The 20,934-nt window shown below is 39.0% G+C and overlaps 1 protein-coding gene across 2 annotated transcripts in view; it reads left to right on the top strand.

The window, feature by feature from the left end:
• The window catches only part of NCAPD3 (non-SMC condensin II complex subunit D3), a 73,351-nt gene that overhangs the window by 36,479 nt on the left and 15,938 nt on the right, over nt 1-20,934 (top strand). Inside the window, exons 17-24 of one of the 2 annotated variants that reach the window (XM_043579856.1) lie at nt 6,274-6,465; nt 6,788-6,885; nt 6,980-7,095; nt 11,607-11,714; nt 13,495-13,609; nt 13,704-13,811; nt 14,933-15,171; nt 16,106-16,185. In XM_043579856.1, coding sequence (XP_043435791.1) covers nt 6,274-6,465; nt 6,788-6,885; nt 6,980-7,095; nt 11,607-11,714; nt 13,495-13,609; nt 13,704-13,811; nt 14,933-15,171; nt 16,106-16,185 — 1,056 coding nt within the window. The remainder of the gene's footprint in view (nt 1-6,273; nt 6,466-6,787; nt 6,886-6,979; nt 7,096-11,606; nt 11,715-13,494; nt 13,610-13,703; nt 13,812-14,932; nt 15,172-16,105; nt 16,186-20,934) is intronic. The other variant, XM_043579857.1, reaches the window with a different exon arrangement.

Genomic DNA, 20,934 nt, shown 5'->3' with positions numbered 1-20,934 from the left:
AGAGAGGAGAATTTAGCTAGCAATAGAATCACTTACTTTTTTGATTTTCTTAGGGACATCTCAGTAAGCAACCCCAACATATTAAAATTCAGCATAAAAAGTAGTAGCCATTCTTCACAAAAAAGCAGGAGAGGCCTACTATATATATAGCTCATGAGATGCTGTTGGGGGTTTATTTCGTTTATTTTTATTTTTATAAAACTTTTATACTGGAATATAACATGCATAGAAAAGTATAGTAGGTCAGTACATAGGTCAGTAAGTATAAAAAAGAAAATATACCCATGTAACTACCTCCCAGGTCAAGAAATAGAACATTGCTAAGCCCAAGTAATACCCTCACACTCCTTCCCATCACTGTCCTTCCCTTGTCAAAGGTAACCACTGCTGTGATTAGTTTCCTCTGTTCTACGACTTTATATAAATGGAATTATGTGGTATATATTCTTTGTGTATCTGACTCCTAATACTCAAAGCAATAGAAGGCTCATTCACGTTATCGTGTGTAGCTATAGCATATTCACTTTCATTGCAGTTGTGTGTGTGTGTGTATGATTTTGTGAATAAAACATAATTATCCATTCTGTTGATAGATAATTGAGTTATTTCAATTTTTAAAATATTATATATAATGCTGCTATGGATATTCCTGTACACATCTGTTGATACACAGGTACATGCATTTCTGTTGGGTATATACCCAGGAACAGTGTTATTAAGTACATTTTTAGGCACCTCTAATGGATACTGCGAGAAAGTTTTCCAGAGGGGTCATACCAATTTACATTGCATTCTAGTAGGTGTGGGATTTATAATGTTCACATTTATGAATTACCTACTCAGGTCTCTAGCCTTCCTTTTATTTTTTTATTTTTTTTTTTTAATGTTTTTATTTATTTTTGAGACAGAGCATGAGCAGGGGAGGGGCAGAGAGAGAGGGAGACACAGAATCCGAAGCAGGCTCCAGGCTCTGAGCTGGCAGCACAGAGCCTGACATGGGGCTCGAACTCACGGACTGTGAGATCATGACCTGAGCTGAAGTCAGACGCTTAACTGACTGAGCCACCCAGGTGCCCCACTGGCCTTCCTTTTAGACTGTCACTCTTTTGCTTGTTTATCTGAAAGTGTTCACTATATATTCTGTAGACAAGCCATTGTTATATGTATTGCAAATGTCCTTTTCTACCTCATGATTTGCCTTTTTACTCTCCTGATGGTATCTTTTGATGAGTTCATTTTGTCAGTGGTTTTCCTTATGGTTAATATATTTTTTAGAGAAGTTCTTTTCCTACCTCAGGGTCATATATTCTCCCATATAGTCTAGAAGTTTGTTTGTTTTTTTCTTTCTTCCTTTTATGTTTAGGTCTTTAGCTTACCTGCAATTAAGATGTGCCATAGTTTCCTTCACAGGCCTTGTTTTTTATTTTCACATAAGGGAATGTGCTTATATATATTTGAAGTCAGAAGGAAAGGGGGAGATAGAAAATACTGAGGATGAATGAAAGGAATACTTAGTGGAGTTTCTGGAAAAGAACAATATTATATGAAAGGACTCACTTTATAAGGTAGAAGGAGAGAACTTCAGAAATAAAAGGAAACAAAAAAATACAGGAAGGGGAGCACCTGGGTGGCTCAGTCAGTTGAGTGTCCGACTTAGCTCAGGTCATGATCCCACAGTTTGTGAGTCAGAGCCCCACATCGGGCTCTGAGGTGACAGCTAGGAGCCTGGAGCCTGCTTCAGATTCCGTGTCCCTCTCTCTGCCCCTCCCCCGCTTGCACTCTGTCCCTCTCTCAAAAATAAACATTGAAAAAAAAAATACAAGAAGAAAAGTACAAAGGAGGAAATCATATGAACGCTAGAGCTTCCTCGCCTTCTCTTCTCAGTACAGTAATAGAATATTTACTCAGTACAGCAGTGTCAGAGCATTGTACACAGTAGCCAGAAAGGTGGAAATACCCCAGCTGTCCATGGATGAGTGAAGGACAAACAAAATGTGGTATATGCATACAACAGGATATTTTTCAGCCTAAAAAAGTAACAATGCTGATGCATGCTACACTATGGATGAACCTTTAAAACATGCTGAGTGAAATGGGCCTAATAAAAAAGGACAATTAATGATGATTCCACTTATTTGAGATATATAGAATAGTCAAATGCTTAAAGACAAAAAGTAGAAAGGTGCTTATCAGGGGCTTTGGAGAAGGCAATGGGGAGTTACTGTTAAATGGGTACAGAGTTTCAGTATGAGGTGATAACAGAGTTCTGGAGATGGATAATTGCACAACAGTGTGAATGTGCTTAACACCACTGAACTGTACACCTGAAAATGGTTAAAATGGTAAAAACTCTATTATCTGTTTTAACACAAGGAAAAAAAAATATTTGCCCAAAGTTAGGAAGGAGAGTATAGAATTAGGGTCTTAAGTGTAAAGAAGTTTTGGAATAGCCATTATAGAAAATGAGCTATGGTACAAATTCTCAAAGTGTAATGGATGGATTCATGAGCTCAGACTGTTTTGATCATAATATTAAGGTGATATATGCCATTTTTCACTTTTATTCTTTCACAGAAGTACAGTACAGTTTTCCAGAACCATATGATGATATTGAAGCAAATTGAATGCAGAAGCAGTTGCAGTAATCCACCTGTCTTCCATTTAAGCCAGACTTTAAATAGATTTACGAAAGTATAGAGCAATGACACTCTTTTCACCAAGTTTATTTTGTTTTGAGAAAGATTGTTAACTTTTTTTTGTAAAGCAGTACATCTATGTTAACATGTAATTGGCTTATTATTATTTTTAGATTAATAGATAAATATTTTTAAATTTCTCAGTTTTAATTTTGGCACAACAAATATTGATAGATATGATGGCCCACAAAACCAAAGCTCTTCAAGGTGGTCTGTTGGCTTTGAGTTCAAAAGTGCCCAGAAAAAGAAAAAAAAGCACCCATAAATGAAAAAGTATGAGAGCCACTGAACTTGGGAATGAATTTTTCAAAAAGGAGTATTAAGAAATGTGAGAGCTAGCAGAATAGAGTTCTATAAACATTTGTAAACAAAATTTGTGACTTGTTCTTTGATAAACAGAAAGTAACTAGAAACATCAGCGAATGTTCAGGAAAAGAGACTTCACAGAACAGATGAATTTTGAATTTGAATCTTGAAGTTTCATAAGGGGGCAAAAGGGTATGTCCATGTAAAAGAAACAGCTGGTGCAAAGCCATAGAAGCATAAACAGTGTGCACTGTTCAGGAGCCAGAGGATTTCACTGCTGGGGAAATGGGGCTGCCTGGATATAAAATGAAACTGGAGAAGTTAAGCAGAGCCCAGATACTGCAGAGTTGTAACATAGCATTCTGAGAAGTTTGACTTTAGAGAAAACAGAGTGGGCAGGGGGAGGCTGCTGGTGAATATGAAGTGGATGGGTAATACAGGGTTTTATGTTTTAGGAAGTGTTAATCTTCAAAATAAAACACCCAGTTATTTTACCAGCAAAATGGGTTTATATGGAAGTAGCACAGAATTGCAATTGGAAACAAGCACACTGTGACAAACCACAAGAAAATCTGGAAATCAAAGGAAAGAACTGTTCTTCTTAAAAAAGACAGGGGCGCCTGGGTGGCTCAGTCGGTTAGGCGGCCGACTTCGGCTCAGGTCATGATCTCGCGGTCCGTGAGTTCGAGCCCCGCGTCGGGCTCTGTGCCGACTGCTCAGAGCCTGGAGCCTGTTTCAGAATCTGTGTCTCCCTCTCTCTCTGATCCTCCCCCGTTCATGCTCTGTCTCTCTCTGTCTTAAAAATAAATAAACGTTAAAAAAAAAAAAAAATTAAAAAAAAAAAAAAGAGAAAATTGGGAGGGGCTGCTTTGAAGAAAAGTCCATTGAAAGAAAGTGAGAGTTCAAGGTGGCGATGGTTTCTCAATGGCAGAGTTGTGACAGACTCTCATTGGCTGGGCTGTTGCTGGGCAAGAAGAAATCCTTCCTCTTGCTGGAGTAGTAAAGGGCAGCTTGTTTGTTCCTCTTGGGTATGGGAGTCCTATCCCTTCCTGTTGGGTTTGCAGTTGATGACCAGTGGTAGGCATGAGAGCTCACCATGCTGGCCTCCCAGCTCCACTGCCAATGAGGTTTCCTCTATTCAGTTTCACAGGAAGGGTAGCAAAGGTGCTTATGTTGGGTGACCAGGAGCTGACTAGAATCTAAGAAAACAGACTACCACTGAAGTGATTTAAATTAAAGGTGATGAGGGCCTGCATCAAGGATAAGGCAGTGGGCATGAAGAGAATGGGGTATATTTAAAAATGTTTAACAAGGGGAAGTACAGAGGTGGTAAAGGTATGATTTGAGGGTTGAAAGAGATCAATGTACTTCCTCTACTCAGGTTGCTCACAGTCTAGTGGAAAAAGACAAAATAAATTCACAGTTTTGGTAGACTTTTAGAAGGAAAGAGGGAGGGCATAGAGCAGTTTGGTAGTTTTTTGTCTGTTTTTGTTTGTTAATCTTTTTCCTTGTTTTAGCTATTAATGGTGGCAAGAAATGAATTATTCCCAGAAGTAGAATAAATAGAAATTAACCAGGCAGCCATAATAGAGTTTCCAGACAGAAAATAACAATGCAAAGGTTTAGAGGCCTGAAGGCTCCATGAGGTTATCCAAAATAACTGGTCAATGGGATTACTGTTGACTGAGGTATGGAAAGGAGAGGCAGGAGATGGAGCCCAATTTAAATGTGTGCTTGCAATGCTTTGACATGTCTGAGTGGAGAGCTTTTGGTAATGGATGAGATCACCCAGCGTTCAGTTGTAGATAAGAGAAGAGGACTAAGAATAGAACTTTTCAAAATCAGCCATAAGAGTGATTTGAAAAAAGGAATTAGTGAAGGGAAAAGAACAGAGATCCAATAAGTAGACCAGAGTACAAGGGCAGAGAGAATGGTCAATAATGTCTAGTAGAGGTGATGGAAAATGGAGACTAAAGATAGTGGATTGATTTTGATACTAGGATAGAGGTCAGTGGTGCTGTACAAAAGACACAGGTTGCTCTCTATTGAAAACATTCTGACTTGGTAGGGAGTGGCTTATGATCAACAATGGGGCTAATTGAGGGGTAAGCTAAATGAGGGAGGCTTTGGAAACTGTTCAACTCATGTGGAAGGGTGTGAGTTGTCCTAAGAGCCAAATTTGAGGTTTCAACTGGAAGTTCAGAGAATTTTTCCCCGTTCTATTCATGTCTTATAGTAAACATTACTTAATATTTTGTGTGATTCTTTTTAATAAATTTTAAAATATTTACTGATTCCATGTGTTGTTTTTGGACCATAATCGTATATGAGTTATGAGTTACCTGCAGTAAAACTCTAGATGTTTATAGACAGATTTTTTAACAATAGATAATTTATTAAAAAATTTATATGGGCATGCTTATTGTATATAGATGTGTTTATTTTGTTACAGTTGCCTTCTGATGCTTTTAGAATTCCTTTTTTTCTTTTTTTCATTTAATGAGAAAGTCTTGGGGTGTGTGTGAGCGTGTGTGCACGCGCATGTGTGATCACATGTGTGTTCCTAGCAGTCTAAGGAAAATTAATTGTGGGAAGAAGTGTATTTTTCACTTTACTTAGATATATAACACTGCATTTGTGCCATGGGTAATGTTTTCTCATCCAGTGCTGTGGGAGGAAGTCAAATAAATTACTTAAAACAACAAGTGACATAACACAAGCACTTTAATATACCAGAAGTATTTTTTTTTTGTTTTACTTTTAAAGTGTTTGAAATATGTATTTCTGAATGGTATTGGTGGGTCATGGCAAAATTTGGCTTGTTTAATATCACCATATTTAAATGCTAGGGTGCCATTTCTATCCATTCCTTCCATTCAAAAAACAACAGTGTCTACATTTTTTTTTGTCACTAAAACCGTATAAACTGTGGATGTATTTGTTATTGGTAACCTATCCCTTAATGTTTGTATAGAAATTTGGGAGGGAATGAGGATAAGAAGGGTCTCAAGTGAATTATGAAATTTTATTCTTTGCTTTAAAAAGAAATACTTTAGAAGGGGAGAAATAAATGTATCTTATTCTGTGTAATAAAAATTTTAAAGATACCTGATTTGTTATCAAATATGTCACTAGCCAGGAACTTCTGCATTGACTTCCATGTGCCAGGGGAGTCCTGGAGCAGCAGAAGTTGATAACCTTTCACTGAGGGCTGTTCTGAACAGTTTTGTATATTTACAGTTACAATTCTGCTTTCCCATCTTTTTTCCAGCCGCTATTTAAATAAGGCTTTTCATATCTGGTCCAAGAAAGAGAAATTCTCATCCAGTTTTATAAACAATGTGATATCCTACACTGGCACAGAACATTCTGCACCAGCCTGGATGCTGCTTTCCAAGATTGCTTGCTCATCACCCAAGCTGGACTATACCAAAATAATAGAGTCCTGGGAGAAAATCAGCAGGTTTGCATGCTTGTAATATAGTTGTTGATAGACACTAAAGATTCTTGGAAACAAAGCTCATGCCTTAAGGAAGTGGGCGTTTCCTAACTGTTTGTATACGCAGGTCTTTAAATTCTGGCATAAAAACAAACATGAAAAATAAGAATCAGTTTTAAGCTTTCAGTTTTACCCTTTGTCCAAGTAAATTAAGTGCCTTAATGCTCCTACAACTTGACTCCTAAACCATGCTTCCTTACATTCCTCCAGTGTTAACAATCCAGAGAGTATTTTGTTGGTGGCAGTGTTTTTTTGTATGTTGATATTCCTTATGCCCTTTTCCTAGTCAACAGAATCCCAATCCAAACACCTTAGGACATATTTTATGTGTTATTGGGCATATCGCAAAGCATCTTCCTAAGAGCACGCGGGACAAGGTGACTGGTGAGTGTGTATTGGGGAATCTTGAAAAAGCTTTGCCTCTCACTTTAAATATATTTTAAGCAGTTAAATTTTGAGGGTTTTAATTTCTTTTTAGATGTGGTCAAGTGTAAGCTGAATGGATTCCAGTGGTCTCTAGAGTTGATCAGCTCAGCTGTTGATACTTTGCAAAGACTCTGTAGAGCATCTGCAGAGACACCAATGGAGGAACAGGTACACTAGAAATTCTCCTGGATATGTTTGTTGTTTATCTGTACTTGGACATGTTACTCTGTTGTGAAGTTTGAGGAGTGTTCTCGGTGGAGAACCTATAAGAAATGGGTAGTCCCCAGCAGCTGATACTACAAGGAAACATTTATGTGACAAGCAGTTGACATTCTCTGAGAAGATCTTGGCTACTCATGACACACGGTTCCCTCAGGAAGTCACCACCTTGGTTCTGGGTACAAGTGCCTTCTAGGAAGGCATGCCTTCTGGGCATATATTTTCTAATGAAAACTGCGCAGCTATTTTTTAACAAGTTGTAGCCTGGATGCTTACGATAGCTTTGTATCTCCTCCTCCTTCACTTCTACCTTATCCAAGAAGCTTAACCAATGATTCTCCACCTAGGCAGGGCATTCCCTCCAGATCAGAAGATTTCTGATCATTTGATAGGTCATTCTCCTGGAAAACACCTGTCCTGTTACTAGAAGGCTAAGTTACTCTAACACCTCTTGCTTTATCGGAGCCTACAACTGATGTTCTCTACATATGCATACCCACAAATCCAAACCAGGGTTTTGTGTGAGACAGAGCATTACTTTGACTCCCTAAAAAGGTATCCATATCAGTTTTAATAATAAATTATTTTACTGCCATGTATTCTATTTTTATCATGAAATATACTCCTAGACAAAGCTAATCATAATGAAAAATTTTAGGGCTCGGGTGATAAATGATGATTTTAGAAGTCAAAGGTTAATTTAAATAATCGCTGGAATATATTTAAGTTTCCCAGAATAAAAATACCTTTGCTTCATCTGAGCTACCCAGCTACATTCCTTTGCTTCCTTTTCTTATATAAGTTCCTTAAAGAGAGTCCTTCCTTGATAAGTTACATCTTCTATTTGTAGGAACAGATATAATAAGAAAGTATATTATAACTTTTTTTTGCTTAGGACTTAAAACAGGTTAAAATGTACTTACCTAAAAATGCCCAGCTCTTTCCATGTAAATGGTGTCTGGTGTTTTCCTGGCATGTACCTTTTGGCTCATCTGATGAAAGGGATGCTTGTTTTGTTTGATTTTTCTAGCCGTTTATCTCTTGATCCAAGAAAAACTTTTAAATAAGGAGCATTACCTAAGTAGGGAGCATATTTGAATAGCAGAAAACAGGTCAAAACAAAGCAAAAAGGTGGTTACAAAGAAAGAATGATATAGGAAAACTGGGGAGAAATTTATATGGCAGATTATGAAACAGTCATCCCGCATTTCTCAGTGGCACACATCTGATTAATGGCAGAGCCATGCCTAGAACTAAGGCCTCTGATTGTCTTCCCAGTCTTTTCTTCACCAGCACTGGCTAGAGGAAGAGTGATCTATATAGTACTTGGGGGGAGTCAGGGCCAGAAGCCACTGGCTTACTCACTAATGGCCCATAGTCGTTAGTTACATCATTGTTAGAGTCTGTGAGGAAGACAGAGTTATCTTAACATTTAAAAATTGAGAACTAGAGGGGCGCCTGGGTGGCTCAGTTGGTTAGGTGTCCGACTTTGGCTCAGGTCATGACCTCAAGGTTTGTGAGTTCAAGGCCCGTGTTGGGCTCTGCTGACCACTCAGAGCCTGGAGCCTGCCTTGGATTCTGTGTCTTCCCCTCTCTCTTCCCCTTCCTGACTTGTGCTCTTTCTCTCTCTCTCAAAAATAAATAAACATTTAAAAAATTTAAAAATTGAGAACTGGAGAGAGATTATTACTATGTTAGAAAAAAGGCCACAATTGTAGCTTTGGCAATACCACTTCCCTTGGTAGTAGACACTGGACTAAGACCCTGAGATTTTCCAGAATCTTAAGATATTTTATTTTTTTAAACACCTTTTTAACGTTTACTTATTTTTGAGAGACAGAGACAGAGCACGAGTGAAAGAGGGGTAGAGAAAGAGGGAGACCCAGAATCCAAAGCAGTCTCCAGGCTCTAAGATGTCAACCCAAAGCCTGATGCGTGACTCGAATCCACGAACCACAAGATCATGACCTGAGCCCAAATGGGATGCTCAACTGACTGAGCCACCCAGGCGCCCACAGAACCTTAGGATATTTTAAATCTGTGTGACCTGGTTGTTTCCCCTAAACATACTTCTCATTTTCTTTTCTCTATAAATGAACATTCTATATTTTACTGCAAAAAACAATTACCCAAAGAACAGATGATCAGGATCTAGCTCAACAGGACTGTATATGAAAAGACATAGGTTTGGAGGCATTGTTGCTATAAGCTTGGTACCAGTTAATAGTGTTTTGTGACTGGGGCACCTAGATGACTCCATCAGTTAAGCATCTGGCTCTTGATTTCAGCTCAGGTCATGATCTCACAGTTCATGGGATCGAGCCCCACGTCACACTCCTCGCTGACAGCAAGGAGCCTATATGAGATTCTGTCTCTCCTTCTCTCTGCCCCTCCCCTGCTTTCTCTCTCTCTCTCTCTCAAAGTAAATAAATAAACTTAAAAAAATAGTCTTTTGTGGCTATTGAACAAAATCTATGAGATCTTGGACTGTATTAATGGAAATAGTGTCTACAGTAAGAGGGGTGATGGTCCTCTTTATACTGGTAAAATCTAAGTCATATGCTCTTTAAAAAAAAAAGTTTATTTATTTTGAGACAAAGAGAGAGCATGCACGCTCAAGTGGTGGAGGGGCAGAGAGAGGGAGACAGAGAATCCCAAGCAAGCCCCACACTGTGAGTGAGGAGCCTGACATGGGGCTCAGACTCATGAACTGTGAGATCTTAACCTGAGCCAAAAAAGGGTCAGATACTTAACTGACTAAGCCACCCGGGTGCCCCTAAGTCAGCATGTTCTAATTTAACTCCAGTGGCAACTCTATAGAGAAATGTTGATAAAATTGAATATATTGATGGGAGAGCAATTTGATGAGGTGATTACAAAGCAGGTTGTATAAGGAACAGCCAAAGGTCCTGGGTGTTTAGCAAGAAGGGAACAACTATGTGGGATAGGCTGCCTAGCTAAGTTGAAATACAGGAAGGACCATAAAATGAAAGAAGAATTAAATTTATTTGGCATCACAGAGAACTGATTTGGACCAATGACTGGAAATTGCAAGGAGACAAATTTTGGCCAACCAAAGAAAAGCCATACAGAGGTCTGCCTACAAAGGAGGGATTTGCCTCAAAACATGTCCTGGGTCATTGGAGGTGTTCACAGAAAAACTGAACAACTTGATATGAATCCCGTGTGGAGAGAATCCCAGAATTAGATGACCATTACAGTTCTCTTCCAGATTCTATTATTCCAAAAGTTTCTAGTCCAACCACCCAGCCCAGTTCTAGGCTTGAGGCCTCACATAAGTTAACCTTTGTCTTCTTGCCAGGGTAGAGCATATGGATTTCAGAAGCTCTCTTGCCCTGGCTGTGCAACCTATTAAAATCTTAAGTGCAATAATTCTTTAAAAAGTAATAAAGACAATCATTTTGAAACATTTTAGGCCAAGTCAGACTGAAAAACATTTGGATCATAGTGAAAGTTTCCTGCAATGGTAAACATTGAACACTGTTTTGCGATAGTGCTGCTGGGCCCCAGCTCCTCAGTGTGGAACCTGCTTGAGATTCTCTCTCCACCCTCTACCCCTCTCCCCTGCTCGTGTTCTTTCTCTAAAATAAAATAAATAAAACAGTGTCTTCCTAAGTCACCCACAGCATAATAGGGCAGACACACATGGAAACAGGTGATTTCAACATAATATGTAATATAATTATTAGGAATAATATAATCATTCCTAAAAGAGAAGTGAACATAGGGTAATATAGAAGTCTTGGGTTGGAGCCACTTAGTTCAACCTGGGTATTTTGGACTGGCCTCCTACTGGAAATGTAGTCAGAGTTGTAGAATGTGATTCGGCTCCCTTGCTTAGCATAGAAGTGTTGTGTACCAGCAGTGGTGACCCCTTGAGGTTATTTTAACTAATAAAAAGCACTGAAAACTTGTCTTTAAGGAATACATTTCAAAACGATAACAAATGTTTTTTTTTTATTCCATGTCTTTAGAAAATATACTATTTACTATAGTAGTTACTTCACCATCCACACATACTGGACGAATTGTGATGTTTTTCTCTATTAAAGGAGCAGCACTGCTATTACAGAACTCTTATCAGTTAGGGCACTAGATCTTCCCAGATATTTGCCTTTTGCTCTTAAAGGGCACATGTAGAAAGATAAGATATCTACATACACACACACACACACACACACACACACACACATATTTATGGCATCTATATGTGTGTGTGTATGCTGTATATATGTACTGTTCTTTGTAAATTCTGCTTAGTCCTTATAGGCAGATTGCTAAAAGAGCAAAGATCCAAAAGCATGATGGCTGAGGCTTCTCATAAGGCTTCTTATGGTTTATGCCTTTGAAGACCATAGAGTTTCTTCTGAGACAATTGTTTCATGGACAGTCTAGTAGATGTGTGGGATCCTTCAGAGATTACCTTTGACTTGCTGCAGGAATTACTGAAGCGGGTGTGTGGGGATGTCCTTTCCACCTGTGTGCAGTCTCTGTCCAACATAGTTCTGAAGGAAAGTGGCCCTGGGAATGTGGATGAAGACCTGTTCGTAAGTAATTACTTTTCTTAACTATTGTTTTCCTTTATATCAGCTGGGATTTTCTAAAGATGACTTTCTAATGTGTATTTTTAATACTATTAGCAAGAAAAGGATTTTCTAGCCTAGAGCTTACTCTTCTAAAAAGAAGAATTTCTGTGTTGGTGACCGACCTATCATTTTTCTCTCATGTTCTTATTATCTGGGGGAAAACTTGATGGGATATACTTCATCCAGTTAGAGCCTGTGAGGTGCCTGATCCATTAGGGAAAACACAGGGCATATTATGAAATAATAGGGCAAGAAAAGAATAAAGTGAGGGTGCTCCTTGTTCTTTTGGTTTGTTTGTTCAGTATGTTTTTAAGTTCTAATGTGTCTGCTAAGCTGTTTGAATATCAGATTGTAGAACTAGGGAATCATGTGGAGCTGTTCTGAACCATGCCTATAATACAGTGAAATATTTGACAACTAAAAACACAAATAACATCGGAGCAGCAAGATTGGGTGACATGGCACCCTGCTTTAGAAATTTTGTTGGTGCCAGAGTGTCCTGTGTGCCAGTAAATGTGCAATTTCCCGATTCACGTGGGTGACCGTCCACAAAACATGTTGCAGTCATTCTGACTCCAACATCTGACACTCAGTAAAGCAAATAATGAGCTGCTTCTTCATGCTCTTCAGTATAAGCCATCATTTCACCAGAACTGGCCATTTTCCTCATCTGTTCCTCTCCTCTGTGCTTGCCTGCTTTGCCACCTCACATTTGTACCTTGAGACCAAAGACTATGTTGAGATTTGTGACAAGAGACCAGTTGTGCTGAGGCACTAATGTGAACACTTCAGTAATAAAACTATTATCAGTAGGAATCCACACATTTCAGTGCAGGGGGCTGTGACGTGTAGGATGGCCCCATCCCAAGCTTTCTAGAGGGTCTTGCACCTCTAATTTGAGCAGCTACTGCCCAAACTAAGAAGAATGCTTGTCATGACCAGAGAGTTTTTCCTTCTAAGATTTTGCTTTTCAACTGTTAAATATGTCACCAAAATCTACCTTTCAGTCAAAATATATATGGAGAAGTTTTGCCCTATATAATATTGTTTACTTCACTCTTCTTTAAATATAATGCAAGTATTCCTTTCATCCACTAAGAGATACATGTTCAGGATTTTTTAAATATACATACACTTACTGGCTTCCTCACTCTAAGCCTTTCACATTTTACTGTTTAGCCTCACCCATGCTTCTCTGGGATAAATTAAAACCAGTGTTATTAACTATCAAGTTGTATGTTCTTAATAAACACACAGTAGAAGCAGCTGTGAGGAAGCTAGCACTTACAAGTTTTTGATAGGAGTCTAAATAGTAAACCAATCAGGAACACCCTTTGGAAATATGTTTTAAAATGTAAAACAACTTTATGCCCTTTAAACCCTAGATTACTTCTAAGGAAGTGGAACAGTACTTAAAGGTGCAAAAGTGTTCCTCAGAGGGAATGCAAACAGTAGCAAAGGATTAGAAACAGTGTAAATGTTCATTAGTAATCTAGTAAACTATGATAACATCATAGTTTTTAATGTACTTATGTAGTCATTAAACATATTAACTGTATATATTGACATAAAAGATAGAGTGAATTTTACCAAGTAATGACTAAGTTTTCACAGTGACTATTTTTATGAAAAAAATAGTTGTTTTAATTTGGGGAACAAAAAAATATTGACATGTCTTTAATCTAGCTAGAGTTATTTTTTCTTTTGCCTTATTATATTGCAAAACCAATTCTTTTTTCAGGTGAAGTACATTTTTACCTTGGGAGATATAGCCCAGCTTTGTCCAGCCAGAGTGGAGAAGCGAGCCTTCCTTCTGATTCAGTCCATCCTCGCTTCTTCTGTTGATGTGGATCATTGTAAGACACTTGAAATTATCCTCTGCATGTGCTATCTTAAGGCGGACTTGGCCCCTGAGATACTGTAAATAAGTCCTCTTTTCCTTCCTTGTAGCAGCATCACCTCCAGGTTGCAGTGAAGCCCCAGCGTTTCAGCCACTCTCCCAGGTCAGAGGCTCTGTCATGCCTTCCGTGATCAGAGCACATGCCATCATTACCTTGGGTAAGTGAGAATAATGTGGGGAAAGTATTGTTTGTGCAGTTTAGTTCCATAGGTAGCTTTTTGTTTCAAATAAGCCAGCCTTAGTAAATATGTTACATACACGGAGCTAGTGTTTATTCTAGCTCTTGTGAATTTGGAAGGGAATTCTGATAGCAACCCCCAGTTCAGAGGCATACCAGAGTGCTGATAATGAGAGCCCTCAGTTGGCAGCTACCCTAGATGATCAGACTCAAGGCATTCCCTGGAGGGAGCTTTTGTTTTTTATGTTAGTTTATCACAATTATACCTGTCCTGTGGGTTGTTTTTTAATACTCATAATGCAGCACCATAAAGTCTTCATCAAGACACTACACTAATCAGAATCAGGCGCTACATTGATTTCTGGGAATGAAAAAATAAATTTGCAGTTCAGTTCATAAAAGGAGATAGTTTATCTGATACTTACCAGAACTGGTAGATGAGCTATTAAACATTTCCCCATGGACTCAAATTTTTGTTAATCTTGAAAAGATGGACCTCTGTGCTATACTTTAAGTTTTTTTTAAGTATAACTATGTATTTTATGCTGGATAGGATTTATGAAATTTTTTGTAATAGCAGTTATTTTTCAAAAATCTAAGAATTGTGAATGAGAGCAAAACATTCCCCAGGTCACAAAAAAATACAAACCAACAAAACTCAACAACAGCCTTCCTTCTCCTAACTGTGAACGAGAAGTAAAATGAGGTGGTTATTTCCTGTTTGCCTAGCTCAGATTTCAAATTCATTCTAAACTTTTTAGCTATTAGATTTTGTTAGTCATTTTGAAGGGAAGTAGATAACTCTCAAATTCAAATGTTGACTTTAAAAAGAGGATAGTTTTACTCCAGTGAAGGAACATCTCTTAGTGTATGTCTCGTGGAACCCTGGAGGGGCCGGGGGGTGGAGGGGGGGGACATTATTTTTAGGTATTTTGAACCTCCTTATATTTAGTAGTATGGGTTTGTTTTTGATTTTGTTTTGTTTGTGATTATTGACATGATATTTTAACTTTGATCAAGTAAAATCCATAGCAAGATATATCTGGAGAAAATTTAGGCATAGAGTTATTAAAGTCAAGACATCTTCATCTTCTGTGACAGGTAAGTTGTGCTTACAGCATGAGGATCTTGCAAAGAAGAGCATCCCAGCTCTTGTGCGAGAGCTGGAGGTGTGTGATGATGTGGCCGTTCGCAACAATGTTGTCATTGTGATGTGCGACCTTTGTATCCGGTACACCGTCATGGTGGACAAGTACATTCCCAATATCTCCATGTGCCTGAAGGATTCAAATCCATTCATCCGAAAGCAGACACTCATCTTGCTTACCAATCTCTTGCAGGTATGTATTAGAATTGGGCCTGTCATTTTTTTTTCCTTCCACTATTTCTTCTGGTTTCAAGGAATATTTGAGTAGTATAGGAAATGTGCTGCTCTCTAATAGAATCGAAAAATAATCAGCCTGTTCTCTGGTTTAAAATATCATTCTACTGTTCTGTATAGCCTTCTTAAACAGATTGTTACTTCCTAATACTTGTTTTGGGTGTATGTTCAGATATCCCATCAGCCAAAGTGAAGTTTCATGTTTGCAAATAAACTCCATGCAAGGATTAGCCCGCTCAGTGGACAGTAGTTCTAGTTCCGGTTCTGGCATTCTTGAGTTTGAACAAATCAGTGCTTCTCAGACGTAACTTCTTCTTTTGTGAAGTGAGGATCATATCTGCCCTGCTGTTTCAGAGTTGCTCTGAGAGTCCAATGAGACATTTTAGTGGGCAAAAGAGCTTCGTGAACTCAGAACTCTCAGTGAACAGAGTATTCAATGTTTTTCTTCCCATTGAGAACCTATGTTTAGCCTATAGTGAGGAAGGAAATATTTGATCTTTAAAAAGAAGGCATTTAACCAAGTTGTATATCTATTCTAGTATGTTCTGTAGGCTTATTTTTTTTACGTGGTTGGTTAGGTACCTGACGAAGGCACCATTGGCACTCTCCCTTTTAAAGCCATGTGCTTTGAGTCATTTTCCTAATAGAGTAGATATGATGCTCTTCTACCCACATATCCCTCCACTTCTCTTCGTGATTAACAAATGTATGTGCTTTCAAGATGGTTGGGAAGTGAGTGCTAACAAATTGCGCTAATGTGCCACAGACAGACTGAGTAGCTGACAGGTGTGATGTTAAACAAAAGAAAGTTAACAGTTGGTTTTATAACTGAATGCATTTAAAGTTTGTATATTACAACTCATCCTTAAACATTCCGGTTTCTCTTCGTACAGGAAGAATTTGTGAAATGGAAGGGCTCTCTGTTCTTTCGCTTTGTTAGCACTCTGATAGATTCACACCCGGACATCGCCAGGTAACTTTCCTCACATGTCAGATGATTGAACGATTTACCAAATTTCTGGTATATATTAGATCTCTTTTCTCTAAAATTGGTTTAGAGTTGAGTTATTTAGGATTTAGTGAGCTTTTGGCAGTTGCCAGAAAACTAGCAGATTTTTAAGCTATATAACAAAGCTTTATTTTTTTATGTTTATTTATTTTGAGAGAGAGAGAGAGAGAGAGAGAGAGAGCATGCACATGCAAGTGGAGGAGGAGCAGGGAGAAAGGGAGAGAGACAATCCCAAGCAGGCTCCATGTTAGCGCAGAGGATGATCTGTGATCCCGAGATCATGACCTGAGCCAAAATCAAGAGTCAGACACTTAAGCAGCTGAGCCACCTAGTGCCCCAACAAAGCTTTATTTTGCACATAAATAAAAAAATAAATAAATCGCTCATCCAGATTGACTATTAAATAATCTCAGAAATTACTACATTTGCTAACATTGTTTATTCTTCCCTAAAGGAGTAATGAACAGCAGTATATGACTTTGTCATAGTAAATTATATGGAATTTTAGCCATTAACTGTTGACTTAACTGTGTTGATTTCTAGGCCAATAAAATGTCAGTTTTGATGGAGTTAAGGCTTTCTTTTAAGTGTAGAAATTATAAAGAAGAAATTCTAGGAATTAAGACAATCACACAGTGTAAAATGAGATTATACAAATTACAAGGCTTCCCTATCAATTCCCAAGGAATTGGAAGGGAAGGGAATTGCTTTCTCACTTGTTAATTCCTATCATTCGATAATTTTTTTAAGGATTTATTTTCAAGGGGATGAGAAATGATCCCACAGAATTAGTTAACCTTGATTATGTTGCATGAATAATTCTTTTTAAAGCAAGTCTGCAATTGGAAAATAGAATGTTGAATGCCATGGCAAAAGCTGCCACAGTTGGGAAAAGGTCTTTATAGAGTTCATTAACTATAAATAACTTATAATAATGGGTCCCTCTGCTTCTAAATATGGTCACCAATGATTTACTCTGAGTTCCATGGAAGAATTTCCGTTCAGTTTTCTTTGGGTATAATTTTCCAAGAAGGAATATTTTACATACTAAACTAGTAGAAGGTTAACATTCCAATTAATGCTATCTAGAATCAGAAATAAAAAGCTAAGACTATTACTTTTTCTTTGTGTATATAATTGAGAGAGAAAGGACCAAAATAGCAATGCATTGCCCTCTCACCTTACTCTGCTACCATAAGATTGGCTGTCATGGCGTTCTCTATACAATGTGTAGCCCAGAAGCTGGCATAATTAGAAGTGTTGAGAAGGTTTTCACATGATGAGCCTGGGAGGTAAGATTGGTTGTTTAACTTGCACTTTTGGGTTTACTTACTTTTCTCAGCTCCTATGCATGTATGTTAACAAGAGCATTGATCAGTATGTAACATACACAGAACCTGTTGTATAGGCGATCAGAGTCTGAATCAGAAAGAAATTAGAAAACCGGGTAGGTAATTACACCATAGTAAAATTATCAGTGCCTCTTACAGTATTTTGATACTTCTTTTTTAAGTCTATTTTATCCCTGTATTGTGGGTGTGTTTAAACAGTTGTTCAAATGTGGGTCCTGATTTTCAGCTTTGATAAGCTGATTACTACCTTTGTTAACTGTAATTTAAATTAGTCTCTTTCCCTAGTTTTAGGTCAGGCCAGTCTGCTTACATCAAACACATTAGTTTTTCCATATGTATCTACTAATACAGATCTTCCAAAGAGACTTGTGACAGAGCCTGTTGCATTTATTTCTGGCCCAGGAGGATTTCCTGAAGATTCTGGCATGAGCAAATTCGCATGACATTTTTAATTGGTCGTACACACCCACAATTTGGAGGCTGCAAAATTGTATTGATGTACTTTGCCCTCTGCCTACAAGGTGGTGTCCTTGTGGTACAGCATTCACAGATTGAAAGGTTACAGGCTGCTTGTTTTGAGGTTAACTGGGCAAATGCTGCAGAAGTGCAAAAGACGGCCAGAGAGATTCAAGGTAAGAGAATGACTAAGATAACGGCCATTGAGATAGAAAAGGAAGTAGAGACAGAGATTGTTTGGTTTGGAGGAGAGGAAGTGAGTACCTAGAGGGCTTAGTGAAGCTGTGGAACAAGAGGAATGGGGATGAGGTCAGAAAGCTGGAAGGGGGCGCCTGGGTGGCTCAGTCGGTTGAGCATCCGACTTCAGCTCAGGTCATGATCTCACGGTCCGTGAGTTCGAGCCCCGCATCAGGCTCTGGGCTGATGGCTCAGAGCCTGGAGCCTGCTTCCGATTCTGTGTCTTCCTCTCTCTCTGCCCCTCCCCCGTTCATGCTCTGTCTCTCTCTGTCTCAAAAATAAATAAATGTTAAAAAAAAAATTTTTTTTAAAAAAAAGAAAGCTGGAAGGATATGTGTATGTGATCATGAGGTAGATTAGCTGACTTCAGAAGTGGGTGTTCCAGGTGTAGTGACATGTTCTGGATGGGGCTGCAGAGTAGCTTCCCAGAGCATAGACGTAAGGGTCACTAGAGCCGATGTAATCAGAAAAACAGAAAGTTAGGGGTTAAATGAGCCCATCTGTAGACATTGAAGATGCTCTGAGAGATTGTCTTGGTCAATTCAGATAGTTACAACAAAATACCACAGACCTAGTAGCTTATAACAACAAAAATTTCTTTCTCACCTTTTGGAGGCTGGAAGTCTGAGACCAGGGCACCAGCACGGTTGGGGTCTGGTGAAGGTCCTCCTCCAGATAGCTAGTTTCTGTTTGTATCTTCACATGGTAGAAGGGATGAGAGATCTTTCTGGGGCTTCTTTTATAAGGACATTAATCTCATTCACTAACCCCAAAGGCCCAGCATCCTAAGACCATTTCCTTAGGGTCTAGGTTTCCAACATAGGAATGGGGCAGGGGTGGGGGACACAATATTCAGACCATAGCAGTGATGCTGGGATCTGGAATGGAAAAAACTAAAACTAGGAAGTGGTTACCAAGCAGTTGAGGGGCAAATAGATAGCCAGAGCCTCTGTAGAGAAGGCTCTGTAGAAAAGGTATTATTACATGGACCAGGTAGAGGAAGCCAACCCACCATTCCCTCTTTCCTGTACCTTCCTCAAATAGCCTTTTCTTCAGAGCACTTGTGGCAGCATATTTGTATGTATAACATCTCTCTACCTGCTAGAATATAAGCATCCGGGAGGGGCCAAGATTTTGTTTTGTTGACTGCGGTATCCCTAGCACCTAAAAGAGAGCCTGAGACTCAGTGGACCCTCAATGAACATTTCATAAATGAATGAATGAAAATATTATGACAGGGGGGCGGGGGTAGTGGGTGTGGGAATATGGTCCTCCTTCCTCGACTCTGGGGTTTGGGAGAAGCAGCAAGTGGCCTTCCCTTAAGAGGACTGTGGGAAATGGTGTCCCCAGGGGAAAGCCAGCCCTGACTTGCGAAGAAGGGAAGTGTGGAGAGGGGAGAGAGCTGACTCCTGGGAAGTACAGTATACACTGTGGAAGCACTCAAGGCCAGGGAAAGGAGACATGGGAAGTGAGATGAGGAGAAAAGAAACAGAACAGTATAGGGATGTGAGAGAGATGAGGAGGACTGGGTAACAAGGGGGCCTGGATTTGGGGTGTAGCCAAGGAGCACATAGATGTGGGAAATTACTTACTTCAGGTTTCAAAGAGAATTCTGGCATAAGTCAGTCTGAGATAGACCATGTTGCAGGAATAGGAGTCCATGAACAGTGGCCTTTATTGAACAGATAGCTGCTTCAGAATAGCATTTGGCATGGGAAAATATCTGAAAATAGTCAGATTTTTATGTTCCTACTAATACTGAAAGTGGAAGTAAGGCTGTTTGAAATCTGGATTTGGATTCTTACTAAGAGAGTAATAATTGTTTTCTGCAAGATTATTATGACCCAGATTTAGCTGGTCTTCTATATAATACAATTAATGCTGTATAAAATGTCTACAGGGTATCCCTGAATTGGTGGTGTGATTACATGCTGTTTCTTTTAATTGTCCTGAGGGATGAGAAGTGGTGGGAAAGGATGCTGAGATCTTAACTTAGTGCGGTGTCTTTGGGGCTGTTGAAGCTTTCCGTTCCAGGTACCTGAAGAGTGCTGCCTTCTGCCACTCTAAAGGAATGCTCCAGGAAGCACTGCTTGGACTGCTCATTTTTTTTAACTTTACAGCTGACAAACAAACAAACAAAAAAATGCAGAATTGTCTCTCTTCCCCAGTTTGCCAAGCTAGTAAGATCTGTGAGTTTGATCCAGTCAGGGATGAAATGTACCCTTTTAAGCCCCAGTAAATGCAGCAGCAGGATTAGTGCTGGATGTTACCCCATTGACTGTGGTTTCTGGCTTCTCATGATGCAGAGCCCTCTCACTCTGCTTCCAGCCCTGAGCATGTGAATCCTTTGCATAATTTATGTTACTATTAGATTTATCTGTGTAGTTGGTTAAGCCAGTTATTCACTAGGGAGTAGACTGCAGTATCTTGCCCACCAGTTAGTTCCCTCTCCCAGTATGTATTCTTGACCTGAACTCCGAGTAGAGGAATGTTTGACATCAAGTTGAAGCCCGTAAGTTGAAGCTCACAGCAGCCCTTCTTCTTGCAGAAGAGTTCCTGGATTCTGTCTGATCTTATTGTCATGTGAATGACTTCAAATATGAGGAGAAAATGCAGGTAGTTGTAAGAACTGCTGTGCTGTGGAAGGTTAACCATAATAAAACACTGC

This window comes from Prionailurus bengalensis, chromosome D1 (assembly GCF_016509475.1).
Source record: "Prionailurus bengalensis isolate Pbe53 chromosome D1, Fcat_Pben_1.1_paternal_pri, whole genome shotgun sequence".
Taxonomy (NCBI): Eukaryota; Metazoa; Chordata; class Mammalia; order Carnivora; family Felidae; genus Prionailurus; species Prionailurus bengalensis.
This window is presented reverse-complemented; position numbering and strand designations above follow the sequence as displayed.